General features: G+C 36.8%; 1 protein-coding gene across 3 annotated transcripts in view; it reads right to left on the reverse strand.

Moving 5' to 3' along the window:
* IMMP2L (inner mitochondrial membrane peptidase subunit 2) overlaps window positions 1-21,216 on the reverse strand; it is an 876,168-nt gene that overhangs the window by 192,961 nt on the left and 661,991 nt on the right. For all 3 annotated transcript variants that reach the window (XM_047694954.1, XM_047694953.1, XM_047694955.1), the window contains exon 6: window positions 15,070-15,172. In XM_047694954.1, coding sequence (XP_047550910.1) covers window positions 15,070-15,172 — 103 coding nt within the window. The remainder of the gene's footprint in view (window positions 1-15,069; window positions 15,173-21,216) is intronic.

Raw genomic sequence — 21,216 nt, forward strand, 5'->3', positions numbered from 1 at the left:
TTTAGGACCAAGAATGTGATCTATTCTGGAGAATGTTCCATGTGCACTAGAGAAGAATGTGTATTCTGTTGCTTTGGGATGAAATGTTCTGAATATATCTGTGATGTCCATCTGGTCCAGTGTGTCATTTAAGGCCTTGATTTCCTTGTTGATCTTTTGCTTGGATGATCTGTCCATTTCAGTGAGGGGAGTGTTAAAATCCCCTACTATGATTGTATTCTTGTCGAAGTGTTTCTTTGATTTTGTTATTAATTGGTTTATATAGTTGGCTGCTCCCACGTTAGGGGCATAGATATTTAAAATTGTTAGATCTTCTTGTTGGACAGTTCCTTTGAGTATGATATAGTGTCCTTCCTCATCTCTTATTATAGTCTTTGGCTTAAAATCTAATTGATCTGATCTAAGGACTGCCACTCCTGCTTTCTTCTGATGTCCATTAGCATGGTAAATTCTTTTCCACCCCCTCACTTTAAACCTGGAGGTGTCTTTGGGTTTAAGATGAGTTTCTTGTAGGCAACATATAGATGGGTTTTGTTTTTTTATCCATTCTGATACCCTGTGTCTTTTGATTGGGGCATTTAGCCCACTAACATTCAGGGTAAGTATTGAGAGATATGAATTTAGTGCCATTGTATTGCCTGTAAGGTGACTGTTATTGTATATTGTCTCTGTTTCTTTCTGATCTACTACTTTGAGGGTCTCTCTTTGCTTAGAGGACCCCTTTCAATATTTCCTGTAGAGCTGGTTTGGTGTTTGCAAATTCTTTCAGTTTTTGTTTGTCCTGGAAGCTTTTAATCTCTCCTTCTATTTTCAATGATAGCCTAGCTGGATATAGTATTCTTGGCTGCATGTTTTTCTCATTTAGTACTCTGAATATATCATGCCAGCTCTTTCTGGCCTGCCAGGTCTCTGTGGATAAGTCTGCTGCCAATCTAATATTTTTACCATTGTACGTTACAGACTTCTTTTCCCGGGCTGCTTTCAGGATCTTTTCTTTGTCACTAAGACTTGTAAATTTTACTATTAGGTGACGGGGTGTGGACCTATTCTTATTGATTTTTGAGGGGGGTTCTCTGAACCTCCTGAATTTTGATGCTTGTTCCCTTTGCCATATTGGGGAAATTCTCTCCAATAATTCTCTCCAACATACCTTCTGCTCCCCTCTCTGTTTCCTCTTCTTCTGGAATCCCAATTATTCTAATGTTGTTTCGTCTTATGGTGTCACTTATCTCTCGAATTCTCCCCTCGTGGTCCAGTAGCTGTTTGTCCCTCTTTTGCTCAGCTTCTTTATCCTCTGTCATTTGGTCTTCTATATCGCTAATTCTTTCTTCTGCCTCATTTATCCTAGCAGTGAGAGCCTCCATTTTTGATTGCACCTCATTAATAGCTTTTTTGATTTCAACTTGGTTAGATTTTAGTTCTCTTATTTCTCCAGAAAGGGCTTTTATATCTCCCGAGAGGGTTGCTTTAATATCTTCCATGCCTTTTTCAAGCCTGGCTAGAACCTTGAGAATCGTCATTCTGAACTCTATATCTGACATATTACCAATGTCTGTATTGATTAGGTCCCTAGCCTTTGGTACTGCCTCTTGTTCTTTTTTTTGTTGTGAATTTTTCCGCCTTGTCATTTTGTCCAGATAAGAGTTTATGAAGGAGCAAGTAAAATACTAAAAGGGTGGCAACAACCCCAGGAAAATATGCTTTAGCCAAATCAGAAGAGATCCCGAATCGTGAGGGGGGAGAAAGGGGATAAAAAGGGGTTCAGAAAGAAAAAAAAAAAAAAAAAAGAAACTATTAAAAAGAAGAAAGCCGATAAAGAAAAAATATAAAAAGAGGAAAAAAAAAAATATATATATATATATATTAGATAAACTATTTAAAAAACATTAAAAAAAGAAAACGGTAAAAGTTAAAAAAATTTAGCAGAAAAAGAGAAAAAGAAAAAAAAAATTGAAAAAGAAAAAAAAATTAAATTAACTGCAAGGCTAAAAAATCATGGGGAGAAAGCCATGAGTTCCGTGCTTTGCTTTCTTCTCCTCTGGAATTCCGCCGCTCTCCTTGGTATTGAAACTGTACTCCTTGGTAGGTGAACTTGGTCCTGGCTGGGTTTCCCGTTGATCTTCTGGGGGAGGGGCCTGTTGTAGTGATTCTCAAGCGTCTTTGCCCCAGGCGGAGTTGCACCGCCCTTACCCGGGGCCGGGCTGAGTAATCCGCTCGGGTTTGCTTTCGGGAGCTTTTGTTCCCTGAGCACTTTCCATAGAGTTCCGGAGGGCGGGAATGAAGATGGCGGCCTCCCGGTCTCTGGCCTGGAGGAGCCGATAGCCCGGGGCCCCATTCCTCAGTGCGCCCTCAGAGAACAGCACCCAATGACTCCCGTCACCCTGGCCTCCGGCCTCGCTCCGAGCTGACCGAGCCTGCGACCAGTTCAAGGCAACCCCAAGCTGAGAGTCACTCCTCGGCTCTGTCTCTGTAGCCGGCTTCCCCGTTCTAATACCGGTAAGCTCTGCGACACTCAGACACCCCCGATCCTTCTGCGACCCTGCGGGACCTGAGGCCGCGCTGACCCCGCCTGGGCTTCACCCCAGTTAAGCCTCTGGAGTGAAGTCCCTCAGCGGAACAGACTTTTAAAAGTCCTGATTTTGCTCCGTTGCTCCGCCGCTCGCCGGGAGCCGGCCCCTCCCCCCACGGTCTATCTTCCCGTCGCTTTTGATTCACTTCTCCGCCAGTCCTACCTTTCAGATAGTCGTTGATTTTCTGTTTCTAGAATTGCTGTTCTTCTTCTCTTCAATCTCCCGTTGGATTTGTAGGTGTTTGCAATCTTTAGATAAGCTATTTAGCTGATCTCCCGGAACCCGAAGTAGTCTCAACCTGCTACTTCTCCGCCTTCTTGACTCCTCCTTTTTTTTTTTTTTTTTTAAAGAGAGTGACAGTGCATGGGTCGGGTGGGGCAGAGGGAGAGCAGGTTCCATGCCTAGTGCAGAGCCAAACGCAGGACTCCATCTCAGGACCCTGAGATCATGACCTGACCCATCATCAAGAGTCAGGTGCTTAATGGACTGAGCCACGGGGGAGCTCTGGAAGGAAATTTTTTTTAAACTTGCTTTTCTGTCAGCCAGTTTGACAATAAAAATATTTGCTTTTACAAAATATATTTCCTTCTCATTAGCCTTCACATTTCTAGGAATTGCCTTCACCTCTTGAAATATGAAATATGTGAGAACTTTAGAGAAAGAACAGAGAAGGTCTGTGAAATGGGTGGGTAGTACATCAGCTGGCGTGGATGCTACCTGTATGGGGACAGAATTTTGACAGAATAAAACTTGCCTGTAAGTTTTAATGAGTCATGAGCACAACTCGATTATCCCTCCCACAGCTGGGACAGCAAATGTAATCATGATGAGGCACTCTAATTCTCATCAGGTAGCCAAGACTGCTCACTGAAACATCTCTGCAAGTGCTCTGCAAACTAAAGGAATTTAGAGACATTGCTTCATCACTTCCATCTTTTGGTCGCCTACATAAAAAGGATCACAAATACATGGGTATGCTTTACGTTCTTCATGCTTAATTGTACGGTTTGATCCATCAAAGGTGAACATGGAGGCAGTTCAGTGTTTCAGCTGGTGAACTTCTCTAACAGATATGGTGAACTAATTCCAGGCCTCAGAATCTAACATGCATCCAATCGATTCTTGGTTTCTAAAAACCCTCAAATCAATCCCCTTCATATTTTATCACAGCCACCTTAGTCTGGGGACTAATCATCACCCTCTTGAACCAATGCTATCATCAATAATTGTGTTCTCTACCAATAGCCTGTTTGCAATCTAATCTTTCATTCATAATCTTCCCAAATCAGTCTTCCTGAGATGCCTCTTCTTTTTTATTGCCCTCCTGTACAAAAATTTAAATGACTTTTTAGTGCCTCTTAAATGTGTATGTTTGTAGTTTAGGATATCATGTGCATGAAGCATAACACTGGATGCTTTCTTTACATGAACAACTGTAGAGACATTAAACCCTTAACCAGTAAATACACTTATTTTTATAACAATATATAAGATTTAACAGATTATTAAAATACTTAAAATTTAGTTTTATTCAAATAATTTTGATATTTTTATGTTTGTTAGTAGTCATTTTATCTTGCTTTTTGTTTTTAAAAGGAACTTCTGATATTTTCCAAAACTGTTTTTGGAAAATTTCAAAAAAAGTTACTTTTTAATTGTTTATATTTACTTTCATCTACATTTTGATAAGCATATATTCAGATTTTCTACACTGCAAATGTATTTAAATATTATTTTAATCTTTAATATAACCATTACAAATGCAATGCAAATTATGTGAAAATCTGTATTATAATAGCACAATGATTTTGCTGAAATGGAAGACAAAAATAAAAATAAGTGTACTTATTGGTTAAGGGTTTAATTTCTATATAGTTATCCACTTAAAGAAGAGTCAGTGTTATGCTTCATGCATATTATACCCTGAACTTCAAACATACACATTTAAGAGGCACTAAAAAGTCATTTAAATTTTTGGAAGACCCACAAATATTAGGGGAAACCTGCCATATGATGTATAGCCACTGATACCAACTTTTAATATTTTTGTTCATATAGTTATAAAAAATATCCTCACTCAAAACAGGGAAATACAAATGAAAACCATCATGAGATACCATCTCACACTTGTCAGAATGGCTAAAATTAACAACATAAGAAACAACAGCTCTTGGCAAGGATGCAGAGAAAGGGAACCCTCCTGCACTGTTAGTGGGAATGCAAGCTGGTGCCGCCATTCTGGAGAACAAGATGGAATTTCTCCAAAATGTTAAAATAGAACTACCCCACCATCCAGCAACTGCACTAGTAGGTATCCCAAAGGATACAAAATACTGATTCGAAGGGACACATGGACCCCGATCTTTATAGCAGCAGCATCTACATTAGCCAAATAAAGGAAAGAGCTCAAATGTCCATCGACTGATGAATGGATAGAGATGATATATAAAGATATAGAGACAGATATAGATATAGATACACACACACACACAATGGAATACTGCTCAGCCAACAAAAGAATGAAATCTTGCCATTTGCAACAATATGGATGGAGCTAGAGCGTATTACACTAAGTGAAATAAGTCAGAGAAAGACAATACTATATGATTTCATTCATATGTGCAATTTAAGAAAGAAAAAAGATGAACATATGGGAAGGGCTAAAAGAAAAAAAAAGGAGAGAGGGAAACAAGCCATAAGAGACTCTTAACTACAGAGAACAAACTGAGCGCAGATGGTGGGGGATGGGCTAGATGGGTGATGGGGATTAAGGAGGGCACTTGTCATGGGCACTGGGTCTTGTATGTGAGTAATTGCTGAATTCTACTCCAGAAGCCAATATTGCACTGTATGCTAACTACCTAAAATTTAAATTTAAGAAATAGTAAAAATATTCTATCATATTTCAAAAATAAAAGGCATAAAGCATAATATCATGAACACCTATTTACCCACTCCCTATGTAGGAGATAAGACCGTACCAGTAATTTGCTATCCCTGTTCATCCCTCCCCAATCACATTCACTCCCTCCTCTTCCAAAAGAAACTACTGTCCTGAATTCTTTATTGCTATTTTAAAGGGCAAATTCTTTAAGGGTATGTTTTTTATTTGTTGATGATGTCTACACATGGTTGATGATTGTATGTGATAGCTCTCCTACTAGTAAACTTGCAAGACTGTCTGGATAATTCTTCAGATCCTTCTTTGGTTTTCTAAGTAGATAATAACATCCTAAAGGGGGGAAAACAGTTTGGAACCCTCCTTTCCAAGCTCAACATCCTTTATTTCTCTCTCTTGCCTTAACCTGCGCTGGCAATGACATGTTAGCGCAGCGTTCAAAAGAAGCAGTGGGGCTGGACCTTCTTGCCTCATTTCTGATTTAAAGGGAAAGACTTCTAATATTTCTTCATTAATTATGATAGGTGCTGTAGGCTGATGATACTGCTTTCAGAAGTGGCACGATGTGACCAGAGTTCTTCTCAGAAAAATTCTTAGTGACAGGATGGGCTGGAGCAGAATTATCCAGGAGTTGCTGGACTGGGGATCATTTACTGGATGCAAATGACACAGGGTCTCCAAAGCCCCATCAGTAGAACACGCCTCCTGGCTCCAATTCTGGCTACTGTATCAGAGAACTATACTTTCACTCACTCGATCCACCAAGTTTGACAAATTTTAATATACCACAAACCCACATGGGTCTTCCTGTCAATAATATCTAAAACTGTGGTTACTGTGATTCATTATCGGCTCTGTATATGGTTCTATCACACAGAAAAAATCACGCCAGTCACTGACAATCAAACTGATCTTTTAAATCTTTCAAGTCATTTCAATAAATATAGCCAATAAGATGCTGACACAAAGCAGAGTCATTTTTTAAAGATTATCTTATAAGCTTTAAGAAAATTTAAAACTTCCAAAGAAACTTATCTCCCAGAATCTCAGTCAAAAGACAAAGTCATTTACATAGTTTTGTTGTTTGTGTATTTAGAGAAGTACAGAGCAAAAATTTACCCAGTAAATATTTTATAAGTAGATATCCACTGAATGAGGAAATTCAATCTCAAACCTTGAATCACTCTATATTTAATAGCAGTTTTTTTTCTCCTTTTATTGTCCAGACTAGGCAAGAGCAGATTTTTCTCTTCTTCTGGACCCCTCCTATTTCCCATTTTATTTTTCGTGAAAACACCAGTTATGTAGACAGACACCAATTATGCCTCACAAATAATAAGATAAAGGTTTCAATTCCACTTTAAAAAATTCTAAGAGCTTATAAAATTGCTAAATTAATAACACTGCATGGATTTCACCAAATCTTGGCTCCTGACCCACTGTCAGGAAATATACATTTCTAATAAAATGAACATGCTTAATTCTGTAACTAAACAGCCCAAAGGAACGGTATCTGCCATAGCAATGAAGTCTAATGACAATTCTGCTGACATTTCTCCTATCTGAAAATGAAGTCATGTGGAAAATGATTTCTACACTAACAGAATAATTAAGACAGAAAGCAAAATTTGATTTGGTAGAAATGGAAGCTCAGATTGTCTCTGTTCTCCGTGGGGTGTACGAGAGGATGATATTATTTACTTCACCACTACCTTTGGTTGACATCATCTTTCCATACTCTCTTTTTTTAAATCCTTTTTTTTTTTTTGATGTCCTAACTATACAGTAACAAATCCAACTAAAAGTAGTACTAATCTCAAGGGATTTTTGTTTTTATTTCGTTGTACAGGCCTTTCTCCGTTTTAAATATCCCTCCAGAGAACGGGCTCTTTACCGACTCTTGGCCATCTTTGGTTATACAGATATTTTAATTATAGTGGCATTACTTTAACTGAGTTTGAACTTTTTATGAAATGTATGCCTGTGTTGACCTCAGCCAAATGAAAATTATATCTAAATAAAATGTGAAGTTGTTCTGTTCCAGTTGTTTAAGGGGAACTGTGAGAAACAACCAAAGGAACATGTCAAGCTACAACCCTCAAGAATCATTATTTTTCTATAAAATATAGATTATTTTAGTTCCTAACAAATTTTTAAATGAACAAAAGCATGTACTACAAGAAAACATCACCAATTAAAGTCTAAGCAACATGTTTCAAAGAAAGTGTGAATAGAACACTTTATTTGGATCCTGTCAACACAATCTAATGACCTTCTTCTTTATTTGAAAATGGCTGATTTTAAAGAGAAGTTACTCTAGCTGCTCAAGAGAACTTACATAAGCAAAGTGCTACACTTCAACAATAAATAAAATGAAATGTCAATTCATTTTCCTGCATCCACAAGATTATTCTGTATTGTATAAGCCGAGTGTTTTCAATGCAGCTGAAACCAATTAAGCACTCCAGGGCTAAACCACTTCATTCACAAAACATGCAGCATCTAAAGTGTTTTATGCAACACGAGATTTTACCAAACAGTTATTATTTCACAGATTTCAGAACACTCTGTTCTACTAAATCCTCCTAGGAAATTTTCTGTTTTTTTTTTTTTTTCTTCTGGATTTTTAGTACACAAACATCTACTCCTCGAAGAGGCCCCGTTGTGCCCCGACTTGGAGCACCTCTTACACTTTGTGTGTCTGCCTGATTGCCTGCCTCAGCCCTAGAGATCCTTCCTTGAAGTTGGAGTTGTAATTCAGTCATTGTTGTATCTGTTGACTCTCATCCCTTCTCCTTCCAGGCATCAGGGCATCCCTGATGACAGAGACCAAAGGTCTGGGAAGACCCGCAAGTTCAATGTGCTCCTTATTATGCAGGACTTGGATCCCAGTCCTTAGAACCTCTGAACATTGTAAACCTCAGATTCCATCCCAAGTCCCTGCTTTGTCCTGTGGTCTCAAAAATATAAAAATGTCCCTACCTGTTATCTTTCTTTCAGCTTTCTTGCATCTCCAGGAATCCTGTTTTGCTGCCCTAATCACATACCATATTTCTCTTTTACCAAAAAGGCGTAGTGTAGGGAAAAAGTTAAAAACAGGCATGACTAGATAGTAAACCTCTTAAAATGTTCATTTTCCACATGTACTACCTAATCTAGCAGCCCATCTCTGGTTAGTACAATCCTCATTTCTCCTGATCCATTCTAGCCAACAGAATCCAGGCCAAAATCAAATGTGGACAAATAATAGATGCTCAAAATGTGCCTTGACAACTTAACAGAAAGACTTGTATAACGTAAAAATACAAACTTTGTTCATTTTCTTTACTTTTTCACTAGCTCTTAAAATTTTTAAATTTTTTTTTAAAGATTTTATTTATTCATTTGACAGAGAGACAGAGAGAGCACAATCAGGCAGAGCAGCAGGTAGAGGAAAGGGAGAAGCAGGCTCTCCATCAAGCAGAGAGCCCTACTCAAAGGCTCAGATCATGGCCTGAGCTGAAGGCAGATGCTTAACCGACTGAGCCACCCAGGCACCCCTTCACTACCTTTTTTTAAAAAGTAAAAGACTTTGATCTTCATTAGGTTCAAAGGGAATTCTATGGAATTTTAATCTTCCTTTCAATGATTGCTTATATATCATCATTTGTAGACAATCCATTCATTGAATTAATAAGTAATATTTCTACTCCTCATTTATTCTAAAACTGTAATTTCCTGTTAGGTATATTTCCTTCAAGAAAACATTCTAGGGGGTTAATATTTTATTTAATTAGGTATCCATGATTTTTTTTAGGTTAGCCATTTTCCAAATGACTTGGAACTAAAAAGAATTCATACTTAGTACAACTTGCAGTTTCCCTTTTCAGATAAAGGCAGTATATCATGCATAGTTTCTACGTCCAAATTGTTCAGTTCTGCTTCACGGTACCTGCACACAAATTGTTCACAAGGTGACACTATGATCACAAACCCAAAAATCAAAACACTTTTATACATTTCTGGAAAGGTTATCTTTGCCTGGAAATGTTTAAGCCCAAAGTTCTTTTTCTAATGTTCTTTGCTCAATGAAGTAAAAATGAATTATTTGATTTAGATACTAAGTAACTAGAATTGTAACATATATGCTTTATAAGAAATCACTACATAGCAAACAGTGAGAGGATCTCAGTGTCTTGTGACTTAGAGCTAGATGGAATGAAAGAAAAACTTCAAAGAGAGAAAATGTACAAACCCAGTGGAAGACATGGCAAGAGTCACATTTGTGTTTTCACCAACAAGGAATGAATAGTTATGAGGATATTTCAAATATAAGTACTGAGAAGAATATAGTAAATGAAAGAATGAAATGCTGTATGCATTTTTAACTGATGAAAATCTGCGAATCTGAAATAGTTAAAATTTACTATGTGAATATTCACAACTATGCATGTATACACACAAATACTTGCTTTTAATGTGCTTTCATTTTTAAGTTTTTAAAAAAGATTTTACTTATTTTGAGAGCAGAAAGAAAGCATGAGCAGGGGGAAGAGCAGAGGGAGGAGCAGAGGGAAAGGGAGAAGCAGACTCTCCAATGAGCATGGAGCCCAACACAGGGACCCCAGGAGTGTGATCATGACCTGAGCCAAAGGCAGACACTTAACGGACTGAGCCACCCAGGGGCCCCAATGCACTTTCATTTTAAAGCAAGCAGAAAATTCATCAATATCGATGATAATCAGTTACTTCTGAGTGCTTACAAAGAACAACAACATGGCTACAGGAGAAAGTGTCTTAATATTTTCTACATGAAAGTAGGGATGGCAAAGAGAAAGACACTAATTTCATAGAACAAAAGAATTGGTAAGAGAAGAGCTTATCAAATATTCTAAGCAATCATATACCAGTATATCAGAATCATCAGATACTTTTAATCTATAACCCAGTAAAACAAACTAACTGGAAAACACTTCTAGATAATTATCATAGTTTTAAAGGAAAATTATAGAAGCTATTTCTCACACTAGAAATCTAAGCTAATGTCATACCTTAGTGAATCCATATTATAAGATAAGACATTTTCTATCTTTGTGTTATGATGATGTATTCAAGAGGTTTAGCATGAAGATAGTCCACAGAGATATTTTTCATGATTGAAACATTTCCTACCTAATGATATATGTGATATTTTTCCCGCTGGTCATAAAACCATCAACATATTTATAAAACGTAAGAGTCAGAATGAAACTTAGAAGTCATTTACTTTAAATGCCTTTATCTTACTTTCTAAAAGAATTAGGTTTTTTTTTTCTAATTATAAAAATAATAAAGGGGCACCTGTGTGGCTCAGTCATTAAGGTTCTGCCTTCAGTTCAGGTCATGATTCCAGGGTCCTGGGATTGAGCCCAGCATTGAGTTCCTCTCCCTCTCCCACTCTCCCTGCTTGTGTTCTCTCTCTCTGTGTCTCTCTCTATCAAATAAATTAAAAATAAAAATTAAAAATAAAAATAAAAACTGGCTGCAAATCTTAAAACAAAGAAAAAGTACAAAGGTATAAAAAAGAATCAACCATAATTATAACATTTGGAGACAATTAACACAAACTGTATATTTTGGTCTTTATGCTTTTACTTAAAATAATACCATGAACATTATGTCATGTATGTCACAAATATAATTTTTAATGACTACCCAATATTTCAACCTCTGAATGAACCACACTTTAGATACTCTCTTATTTTAGGTTCTTGAGGATGTTTACTAAAATTGTGATGATGTGTCTTTGGATTATATATATCATAGGAGTACAGTTAAATAAATTTTATCACTCGTTGAGATAAATATATACTTTTATTATGTATTTATTTAAGATGGATTCAGAGAAGAAAAAACTCTTCCTTCTATACATGAGGAAATGTAGACCCATACAAGGTAATTGATTGATGAGGTCCATAACCAAAATTATCTGATTTTCTGTTTCTTTTTATAATGTCATTCTCTATAATTTAAAAGTATAGCTGTTGGATCTTGTTCCACTGTATGTACTCTATTGCTATATCAATATTGCTATCTTTAAATTCATAATCCATTATTCATCTTTTACTCATAACTATTTCATTCCCTCTTGAAAGCATCCATAGAGTGGCAATAAAACAAATCAGAAAAGCAAATTGAAATGTTAAAGAATAAATAAGAAATAATAAAACAAAGTAGAAAATCACCAGAATGAGACATTCTTTCTTATTCTTCTTTAGATTTCAAGCAAAAGTCTACCTGAATATGGAAAAAGTCAGCTCCATTATGATTGCTAGTAGGTCAAAATTTAAAACAAACTAGGTAAATTCTATTATAGAGTATAATTACTATTTAAAGAGTTAAAGCATGTAAAACTATATGGGTACATTTCTGTAATTATTTGGGAGGCAAATGAAGGATAAAGACTTCAACAAGTTTCCAAAAAGTCAAGATAAGCATATCAGAGACAATCCTGGCTGCCTTAAGATGGATTGTTTACATCAAAAACATATGCATTCCCTCCTTCCAAGGGGAGAAATGAGTCAACCATCCAGAAAGCCTAGAGCTTACTGACGGACCTTCCACATATGACCTTCAAGTACACTGAATGATACCCAAAAAATGCAACTTAGAATTATTGGAAAAATATAATGATTTTCAAGTATGTATGAATTTTAAAATTGAGGATTATTTTAGTTTTTAAGAATTACAGAATCTTATTTTTTATTTTTCATAATTATAAAAACTTTAAAATAATCACCAAAGTGTTCCAATAACCATTTATTAATCAAAAACGGAATCAGAGGGGCACCTGGGTGGCTCAGTTGGTTAAGTGCCTGACTCTGTTTTGGCTCAGGTCATGATCCTGGGATCCAGCCCTGTATGGGTCTCCATGCTCAATGTGGAGTCTACTTGAGATTCTCTCTTTCCCTCTCCCTCTCCCCACTCATGATCTTACTCTCTTTCTCACATAAATAAACAACAAACAAATAAATCAATAAAATATATTTTTAAATGCAGCAAGAAAACTCTATAATATCACAGTGATTTCACAATATCACAATTTAGCTTTAAATAAGGATTGTGCATTTTATTTCACTTGTTTCCCCTTTTGTCCTTTTAAGACGTGCTTGGGAGCATCAATATTAATAATTTTCCTAGTCATAAATGCTATTGGTACACAAAACAGAAGAGTTCATTGTAAAAGTTAAAAAAAAAAAGGTTTACTGTAACTCATCAGATACAAATAGCTTTATACAGGACATGCCAAATGTTTTCCTTCATCCTAGAAAGGTTCTTCACTTAATTTTGACAAATTAAAATAAAACTAGTTAAGCGAATGGACATTGATAGTTTAGCCCACCCCATGAACCAAGGGACTTAATGTTTGTTTATTTGTTTATAACAATTAAAAAGGGAGTAAAACAACTGCTAAATTTCACAATGGTTTTGTGCCTCAGAATCTTGTACCAGTCATGTTATATTGAACAAGTAGACTTCATTTAAAAACACAATTTTAGCCAAATGGCATTAAAGGGCTGCACACAATATATCTGTCAATGTTTTGCATACTGTAGATTCTTATTATAATAAACAAAAGGGATCCTTCATAATGGTTCTTACTTTCTCTATTTATTTATGCATTTATCTATTTTTAGAGAGAGAGTGCATGCACTCGAGCAGGGGGAGGGGCAGATGGAGGCGTAGAGGGAGAATCTTAAGGAGACGCTTCACTAGGAGCCCAGGTGGGGCTCAGTCTCAAGATCCTGAGATCATGACCTGAGGAAACTCAAGAGTCCCACGCTTAACCAACTGAGCCACCCAGGTGCTCCACTTTCTCTTTCTTTTAAAGATCATTACACTGAGGGTTATAGGCAATTCTCAGTATTCTGGCTATCAACTCTATCATTTTCTCTCCCAAGTAAGAAAGCATATGGAGTATGATAAATTGACAATAATATTAGTTATATAAGCAATATTGTATTGGCTTTATTTATTCATAATGAAAATGCAAAGCAATCTCAAACTTCAGGACTTTATTATGAGTACCTAATTATTCACCACACACCTCACACCTGATAATAAAACACAGTAATTTTAACACTTGATTTCAGAGTCACTACCCTATTGAATTAAAACCCAAACCAAAGTTAACCAAAATTTTAATGTGGATTTGGCCAACAACATGATACACTCAAGAGATTTAATCTCATTGATGAGAGAGAAATAAAACTTCTTTTAGATGATTTATTTCTACTTTCAAGTTGCTACTAAATTTTTTCCTAAGTCACTTCTACTACACCCTAAATGACCTACAACATTTCCAATCTGTTCATCCCATCTTTGATATACCCTAAAAAGATTAAATTGCATTTTTGTAATAATTAAAAGCAAAATTTTTGCATTAAAAGGCAAAGAAGGCCTTAGAAGATTTTATTATCATCACTGCAAACCCTCCCCCCAAAAAGAAGTAGGAGTAATCTCATATAAAGTTTTCTTCCACATATCTATATAACACCCATCCAAACCCACCTCTCTTACTGTTCTTTTAGCCAAAGGTAAGTCAAAGTGACTGCTCCTCTAGTGACAATAATAGTGTTCACTCATAATACGTGATAGAAATTGTTTTATAGACCACCAACATTGAGTTTTAGACAAAAGCACGTGGGTGATTGTTTTTGCAAACATAGCTGAACATGCTCGATATTAATTTACACATACATAACAAGTATAGATAGGTCTAGCTATAGAAAAATCTAATGAGCTCAAGACCCAAGTTTTTAAACAGACCTAGGTAACTAGAAGTCAGTTTCTACTAACTAAAATATTCTGCACTTTATATGATGCTTTATTTCAGGAGTTCACAGAAAACTTCCATAAGCATTCAAAATGAAAACAATGACAAAATATCAGTTTAATCACATATTTCATAGAATATAAACAAGGCATAAGGAGTGTGAGCATTTCTGTTATTAATTGTGAACAAAATGGGACTTAGCAATATGATTTCCATCATACCTGCATTTTTGACAAATATAGAAAATTGATGCATATAGGTCTTTCACACATTTTATCTATTAAACACTAACTGGAAACATAAAGCACCAAGTGTTTCTGTGGAGAAAAAAAAAACTAGAACTTCCTACTGGGATTTAGTTAGCCAGTAGAAACCATCTTCGGTACTTTATTAAAGGATCTAAGTTCTTTTCTATGAAACACACACACACCCACCCCTTCACAGTTTATATTATTTATATAATATTTAAAAGGAACTTTTCAGGGCTCCTGGGTGGCTCAGTGGGTTAAGCCTCTGCCTTAGGCTAAGGTCATGATCCCAGAGTCCTGGGACTGAGCCCCACATCAGGCTCTCTGTTCAGCAGGGAGCCTACTTCCTCCTCTCTCTCTGCTTGCCTCTCTGCCTACTTGTGATCTCTGTCTGTCAAATAAATAAATAAAATCTTTTTTTTTTTTTAAAGGAACTTTTCAAATATAAACTGCTTCACTACACAATTCACAGTCTTGGCTGGATTACCTGAGCAACCCACCTGACATAAGTTTGTTCCTATGTGTATCCAATTATTAGCATGCAACAAGATGACTTACCGGCCCAAAAGAATTACTGTCAAAACTGTGTCCATGATGATCACCTTCAACCCAGATGTGACCCCGGGGAACTTTGACATACCGATTTTTGTGTCCGATGGTTCTAGAAATAAAGAACATACATAACCACTGAAATAAGAACAGAAAGATCAAGTAGTTGAGCATACGAAGAAATAAAGGGCAAAATGCTGTTGCAAAGATGCAACAGATAATTACAGATGAACCACGAAGCTACTCTATAACTTCTTTTTTAAATAACATTGGGTTAGAACCTTGTAAAACCTATGCATGGTATTTTTTTTTTCACTTTTTACTTTTCTCACTTTTTTTTTCACTTTTCTCTAGGTAAGAAGGTTGCTAAAATATAAAGCAGTAGCACCAAATACTACTCGGGGGGGAGGGCAGAGGGAAAATGAGAGAGAATCCTCAAACAGAGTCCCCACTGAGTGTCGAGCCAACGCAAGGTTCCATCCCAGGATCCAGAGATCATGACCTGAGCAAAAATCAAAAGTTAGATGCTCAACTGACAAGTCACCCAGGTCCCCAGGAACATTGTATATTCTTAAGGTTGACAAGGAAATGGAATAAGGAAAGGCTCTCTCATACAGTGTTGGTGGCAATATAAGATGATATAACCTTTTTTCCTATTTTGCAATTTGGGACTGATTTTCATCAAATTTGTGAAGAGATTAAAATGTACACGCCTTTAACCTAATTATTATACTGTTCTCTAGAAATCCATGCCAAAGAAATAATCAGAAATATGAATAAATATTTATTATCAGGAATATTCAACACAAACTTTTTTTTTTTTTTTTTTAAAGAAAGACAGACTGCCACATGCAGTGCCCTATTTGGATGTGTCTGGAGTCTTGGAAGCTTAACTACCTTATGTTCTACAAATGGACCTGGGCAGCTCCTCTGCAGGTTTTAGCAGGGAAATCCTACACCCTTGAACAGTGCTCCTCTATTGGGAAAGGTCGTCCTCTTCCACAGAACGAGTAGCACTTGTCAGGAGGGGGCAGCGAAGGAGGAAGGGGACACCCGCCTAGCCAGCCAGATCAGCTGAATCAACCCTGGCGATCAATGGGGTGACAGATATCGCAGCCAGATCTCCCTCACATCCTCAACACAAGCTTTTTTTTTTTTTTAACACAAGCTTTTTTATATCATATACATATTTCCTAAATATTCTACAATATGGGAATGGTTAAATAAATTACGATACAACCAATTTAATAAAAGGAACAAGATTAGAATAAAATATTAACCAATTCTATAACAATAAATTCTTTTGAGGACAAAGACTTCTTTTTGTTTGTTTGTTTGTTTTGTTTATTTGCTAGTTTGTTTGTTTGTTTACTTCCCAAAGCATTTGGGAAAATGCCTAGCCTAAAAAAGCTTCTCCATAATGTTGGTTGAATGAATGAATGAGTGAATGTCACCTTAAGTCTACAGAACTAAGCACAGACACTGAGGTTTGTGAGCTATTCTTTGGTATAATCCCTTTCAGACCATTTTTGTTAGTTAGGAAGCTGTATGTGTCCAGAAGAATACATTAAAAAAAAAGAAGTCTACACATAAATTGGTGCTATAGAAATTAAAACTATTCATTATCTAGAATGGTTTTTAATTTTCAAGATAACTTCAGTGTTGAATTACTTTGCTTGAAATCAGTAAATCATTCATGCAAGGAAGCAATGTTGTGGCCATTAGAAGCCCACAGTAAGTTAATGACTGCCGTTTATTTTTAATTACTACTGGGAAGAAGAGTTTCAGCTTTCTAAAGAAAAGTGAAAACAAGTTGAACACATCTCACCGTCATATACTCTGTAATACAAGAGTTCTTCAATTAAAATCTGTCAATTAGTTCTTAACATCACCACTGCTTTTATCATGAGATTGTCTCTAAGAACTAATATCCCATATCAAGTGTTAATGACCAGAGAAGACCCTTTTACTTAATTGTTGGCAAGGCACACTTTCCTATTAAGTCCAAACATTTGTTCACCTTATTATGCTGGTTATTTTGGATATTTAGAAATAAAACAATTACTCATTTTGTCTCTTCAAACAGAAGTATGAAATAAAACCAGCATAAAAGCATCTCTGTAATGAAATGGTAGATGTTAAGTCAAACATATTCTTCTGGAAACCAGAAGACTGATATAAAACTCAGATTCAGTTTCAATGTCATATGAACCAGGGAGTCAAGATATTTGTGATAGAAAATGACAGTACTGTAAAATTACCAGTGACAGTTGCACATTTCCTTGCATTGACCATTTTACTTAAAAAATCTGAATACACCCATCTTCCCATCATTTTCTAGCCCCTTATAATGCCTTATTTTTCTTCACTGCAACTACTAACACTTGACATTCACTTATTGGGTTTTTTTTGTGTTTATTGCCCATCTCCAACCGCCCCCCCGCCCACCCCACCCCCCCCAACTAGAATGTCAACTTTGGAACTTTGCCTTTCTTGTTCACTTTCTTTGTACCCCCAGAGCCCAGAAGAAAGCATTTTACAAAGAGTTCTACAGATATTTGTTAAATAAATGACCAAATGACTGAATAACTAAAGAATAAAAAATACCATAACAAAGGCAAAATAATAGGGTGGAAAGTTCAGAATCTGAAACCAGACTAAACCAGTTATCTTGCTACTAGAACTCATAAGTAATCTTGTGAAAGTCACTTAGCGTCTACCTCCATCAGTCTATCTTTAAAACAGGATGAATAAGACATACCCCAACTGGGTTGAGATGAAGGTCAGTAGTTAAATGAGAATATATTGGAGAGGTCACTAGAGAGCATAGTCTCTGCAATCAGCCTCTTTTGGCTTCTCTATTTGACTGAACACTTTCAAGTTCGTGTGACCTTGAGAAAGTTGATGCAACTCTGTCAGTGTTCTCATTTGGAGAACAGAGCAAATAATGGGACCTAACTCAAAAAGTTGTTCCATGAATAAAGTGGTATGTATTTAACACTTGACAAACGGATTCTCATATAGTGGAGACTGTTTCTAAGCACTCATCTAGTTCTGATATAGTAAGAACCCAGTAAGTGGTAGTTATCATTGCTATTGTCTTCTATTGTCCACTGTTTTTTCTTTTCATAATTCAGAATGTATTCAGCCTCCACTATTAGCATCAGTCTCTTAAAATTACCTGAGCTACGCCCCAATAATTTCTTTTCCCCACAGTTGCACTGTGACTACAGACTATTTTTTAATCTTACAATAAATCTTTTTTTTTTCTTTTTATTCGTATGCTCTTCTGGGATACTCTAAAACTTATATGGGAAAACACAATCTGCTTGTGCATATTTATTTTTTTTTTTTTAATTTTTTTATTTTTTTCAGCATAACAGTATTCATTATTTTTGCACCACACCCAGTGCTCCATGCAATCCGTGCCCTCTACAATACCCACCACCTGGTGCCCCCAACCTCCCACCCCCCACCCCTTCAAAATTTTCAGATCGTTTTTCAGAGTCCATAGTCTCTCATGGTTCACCTCCCCTTCCAATTTCCCTCAACTCCCTTCTCCTCTCCATCTCCCCTTGTCCTCCATGCTATTTGTTATGCTCCACAAATAAGTGAAACCATATGATAATTGACTCTCTCTGCTTGACTTATTTCACTCAGCATAATCTCTTCCAGTCCCGTCCATGTTGCTACAAAACTTGGGGATTCATCCTTTCTTTCTTTCTTTCTTTCTTTTTTTTTTACAGCTTTATAAACATATATTTTTATCCCCAGGGGTACAGGTCTGCGAATCGCCAGGTTTACACACTTCACAACACTCACCATAGCACATACCCTCCCCGATATCCATAACCCCACCCCCTCTCCCAACCCCCTCCCCCCATCAACCCTCAGTTTGTTTTGTGAGATTAAGAGTCACTTATGGTTTGTCTCCCTCCCAATCCCATCTTGTTTCATTTACTCTTCTCCTACCCCCTCGACCCCCCATGTTGCATCTCCTCTCCCTCATATCAGGGAGATCATATGATAGTTGTCTTTCTCCGATTGACTTATTTCGCTAAGCATGATACCCTCTAGTTCCATCCACGTCGTCGCAAATGGCAAGATTTCATTTCTTTTGATGGCTGCATAGTATTCCATTGTGTATATATACCACATCTTCTTTATCCATTCGTCTGTAGATGGACATCTAGGTTCTTTCCATAGTTTGGCTATTGTAGACATTGCTGCTATAAACATTCGGGTGCACGTGCCCCTTCAGATCACTATGTTCGTATCTTTAGGGTAAATACCCAGCAGTGCAATTGCTGGGTCATAGGGTAGTTCTATTTTCAACATTTTGAGGAACCTCCATGCTGTTTTCCAGAGTGGTTGCACCAGCTTGCATTCCCACCAACAGTGTAGGAGGGTTCCCCTTTCTCCGCATCCTCGCCAGCATCTGTCATTTCCTGACTTGTTAATTTTAGCCATTCTGACTGGTGTGAGGTGATATCTCATGGTGGTTTTGATTTGTATTTCCCTGATGCCGAGTGATATGGAGCACTTTTTCATGTGTCTGTTGGCCATCTGGATGTCTTCTTTGCAGAAATGTCTGTTCATGTCCTCTGCCCATTTCTTGATTGGATTATTGGTTCTTTGGGTGTTGAGTTTGCTAAGTTCTTTATAGATTTTGGACACTAGCCCTTTATCTGATATGTCATTTGCAAATATCTTCTCCCATTCTGTCAGTTGTCTTTTGGTTTTGTTCACTGTTTCCTTTGCTGTGCAAAAGCTTTTGATCTTGATAAAATCCCAAAAGTTCATTTTTGCCCTTGCTTCCCTTGCCTTTGGTGATGTTCCTAGGAAGATGTTGCTGCGGCTGACGTCGAAGAGGTTGCTGCCTGTGTTTTCCTCGAGGATTTTGATGGATTCCTTTCTCACATTGAGATCCTTCATCCATTTTGAGTCTATTTTCGTGTGTGGTGTAAGGAAATGATCCAATTTCATTTTTCTGCATGTGGCTGTCCAATTTTCCCAACACCATTTATTGAAGAGGCTGTCTTTGTTCCATTGGACATTCTTTCCTGCTTTGTCGAAGATGAGTTGACCATAGAGTTGAGGGTCCATTTCTGGGCTCTCTATTCTGTTCCATTGATCTATGTGTCTGTTTTTGTGCCAGTACCATGCTGTCTTGATGATGACAGCTTTGTAATAGAGCTTGAAGTCCGGAATTGTGATGCCACCAACTTTGGCTTTCTTTTTCAATATTCCTTTGGCTATTCGAGGTCTTTTCTGGTTCCATATAAATTTTAGGATTATTTGTTCCATTTCTTTGAAAAAAATGGATGTTACTTTGATAGGAATTGCATTAAATGTGTAGATTGCTTTAGGTAGCATAGACATTTCACAATATTTATTCTTCCAATCCAGGAGCATGGAACATTTTTCCATTTCTTTGTGTCTTCCTCAATTTCTTTCATGAGTACTTTATAGTTTTCTGAGTATAGATTCTTAGTCTCTTTGGTTAGGTTTATTCCTAGGTATCTTATAGTTTTGGGTGCAATTGTAAATGGGATGGACTCCTTAATTTCTCTTTCTTCTGTCTTGTTGTTGGTGTAGAGAAATGCAACTGATTTCTGTGCATTGATTTTATATCCTGACACTTTACTGAATTCCTGTACAAGTTCTAGCAGTTTTGGAGTGGAGTCTTTTGGGTTTTCCACATAGAGTATCATATCATCTGCGAAGAGTGATAGTTTGACTTCTTCTTTGCCGATTTGGATGCCTTTAATTTCCTTTTGTTGTCTGATTGCTGAGGCTAGGACTTCTAGTACTATGTTGAATAGCAGTGGTGATAACGGACATCCCTGCCGTGTTCCTGACCTTAGCGGAAAAGCTTTCAGTTTTTCTCCATTGAGAATGATATTTGCAGTGGGTTTTTCATAGATGGCTTTGATAATATTGAGGTATGTGCCGTCTATCCCTACACTTTGAAGAGTTTTGATCAGGAAGGGATGCTGTACTTTGTCAAATGCTTTTTCAGCATCTATGGAGAGTATCATATGGTTCTTGTTCTTTCTTTTATTAATGTGTTGTATCACATTGATTGATTTGCGGATGTTGAACCAGCCTTGCAACCCTGGAATAAATCCCACTTGGTCGTGGTGAATAATCCTT

The sequence above is a fragment of the Lutra lutra genome, chromosome 11 (assembly GCF_902655055.1).
Source record: "Lutra lutra chromosome 11, mLutLut1.2, whole genome shotgun sequence".
In the NCBI taxonomy this organism is placed as follows: domain Eukaryota; kingdom Metazoa; phylum Chordata; class Mammalia; order Carnivora; family Mustelidae; genus Lutra; species Lutra lutra.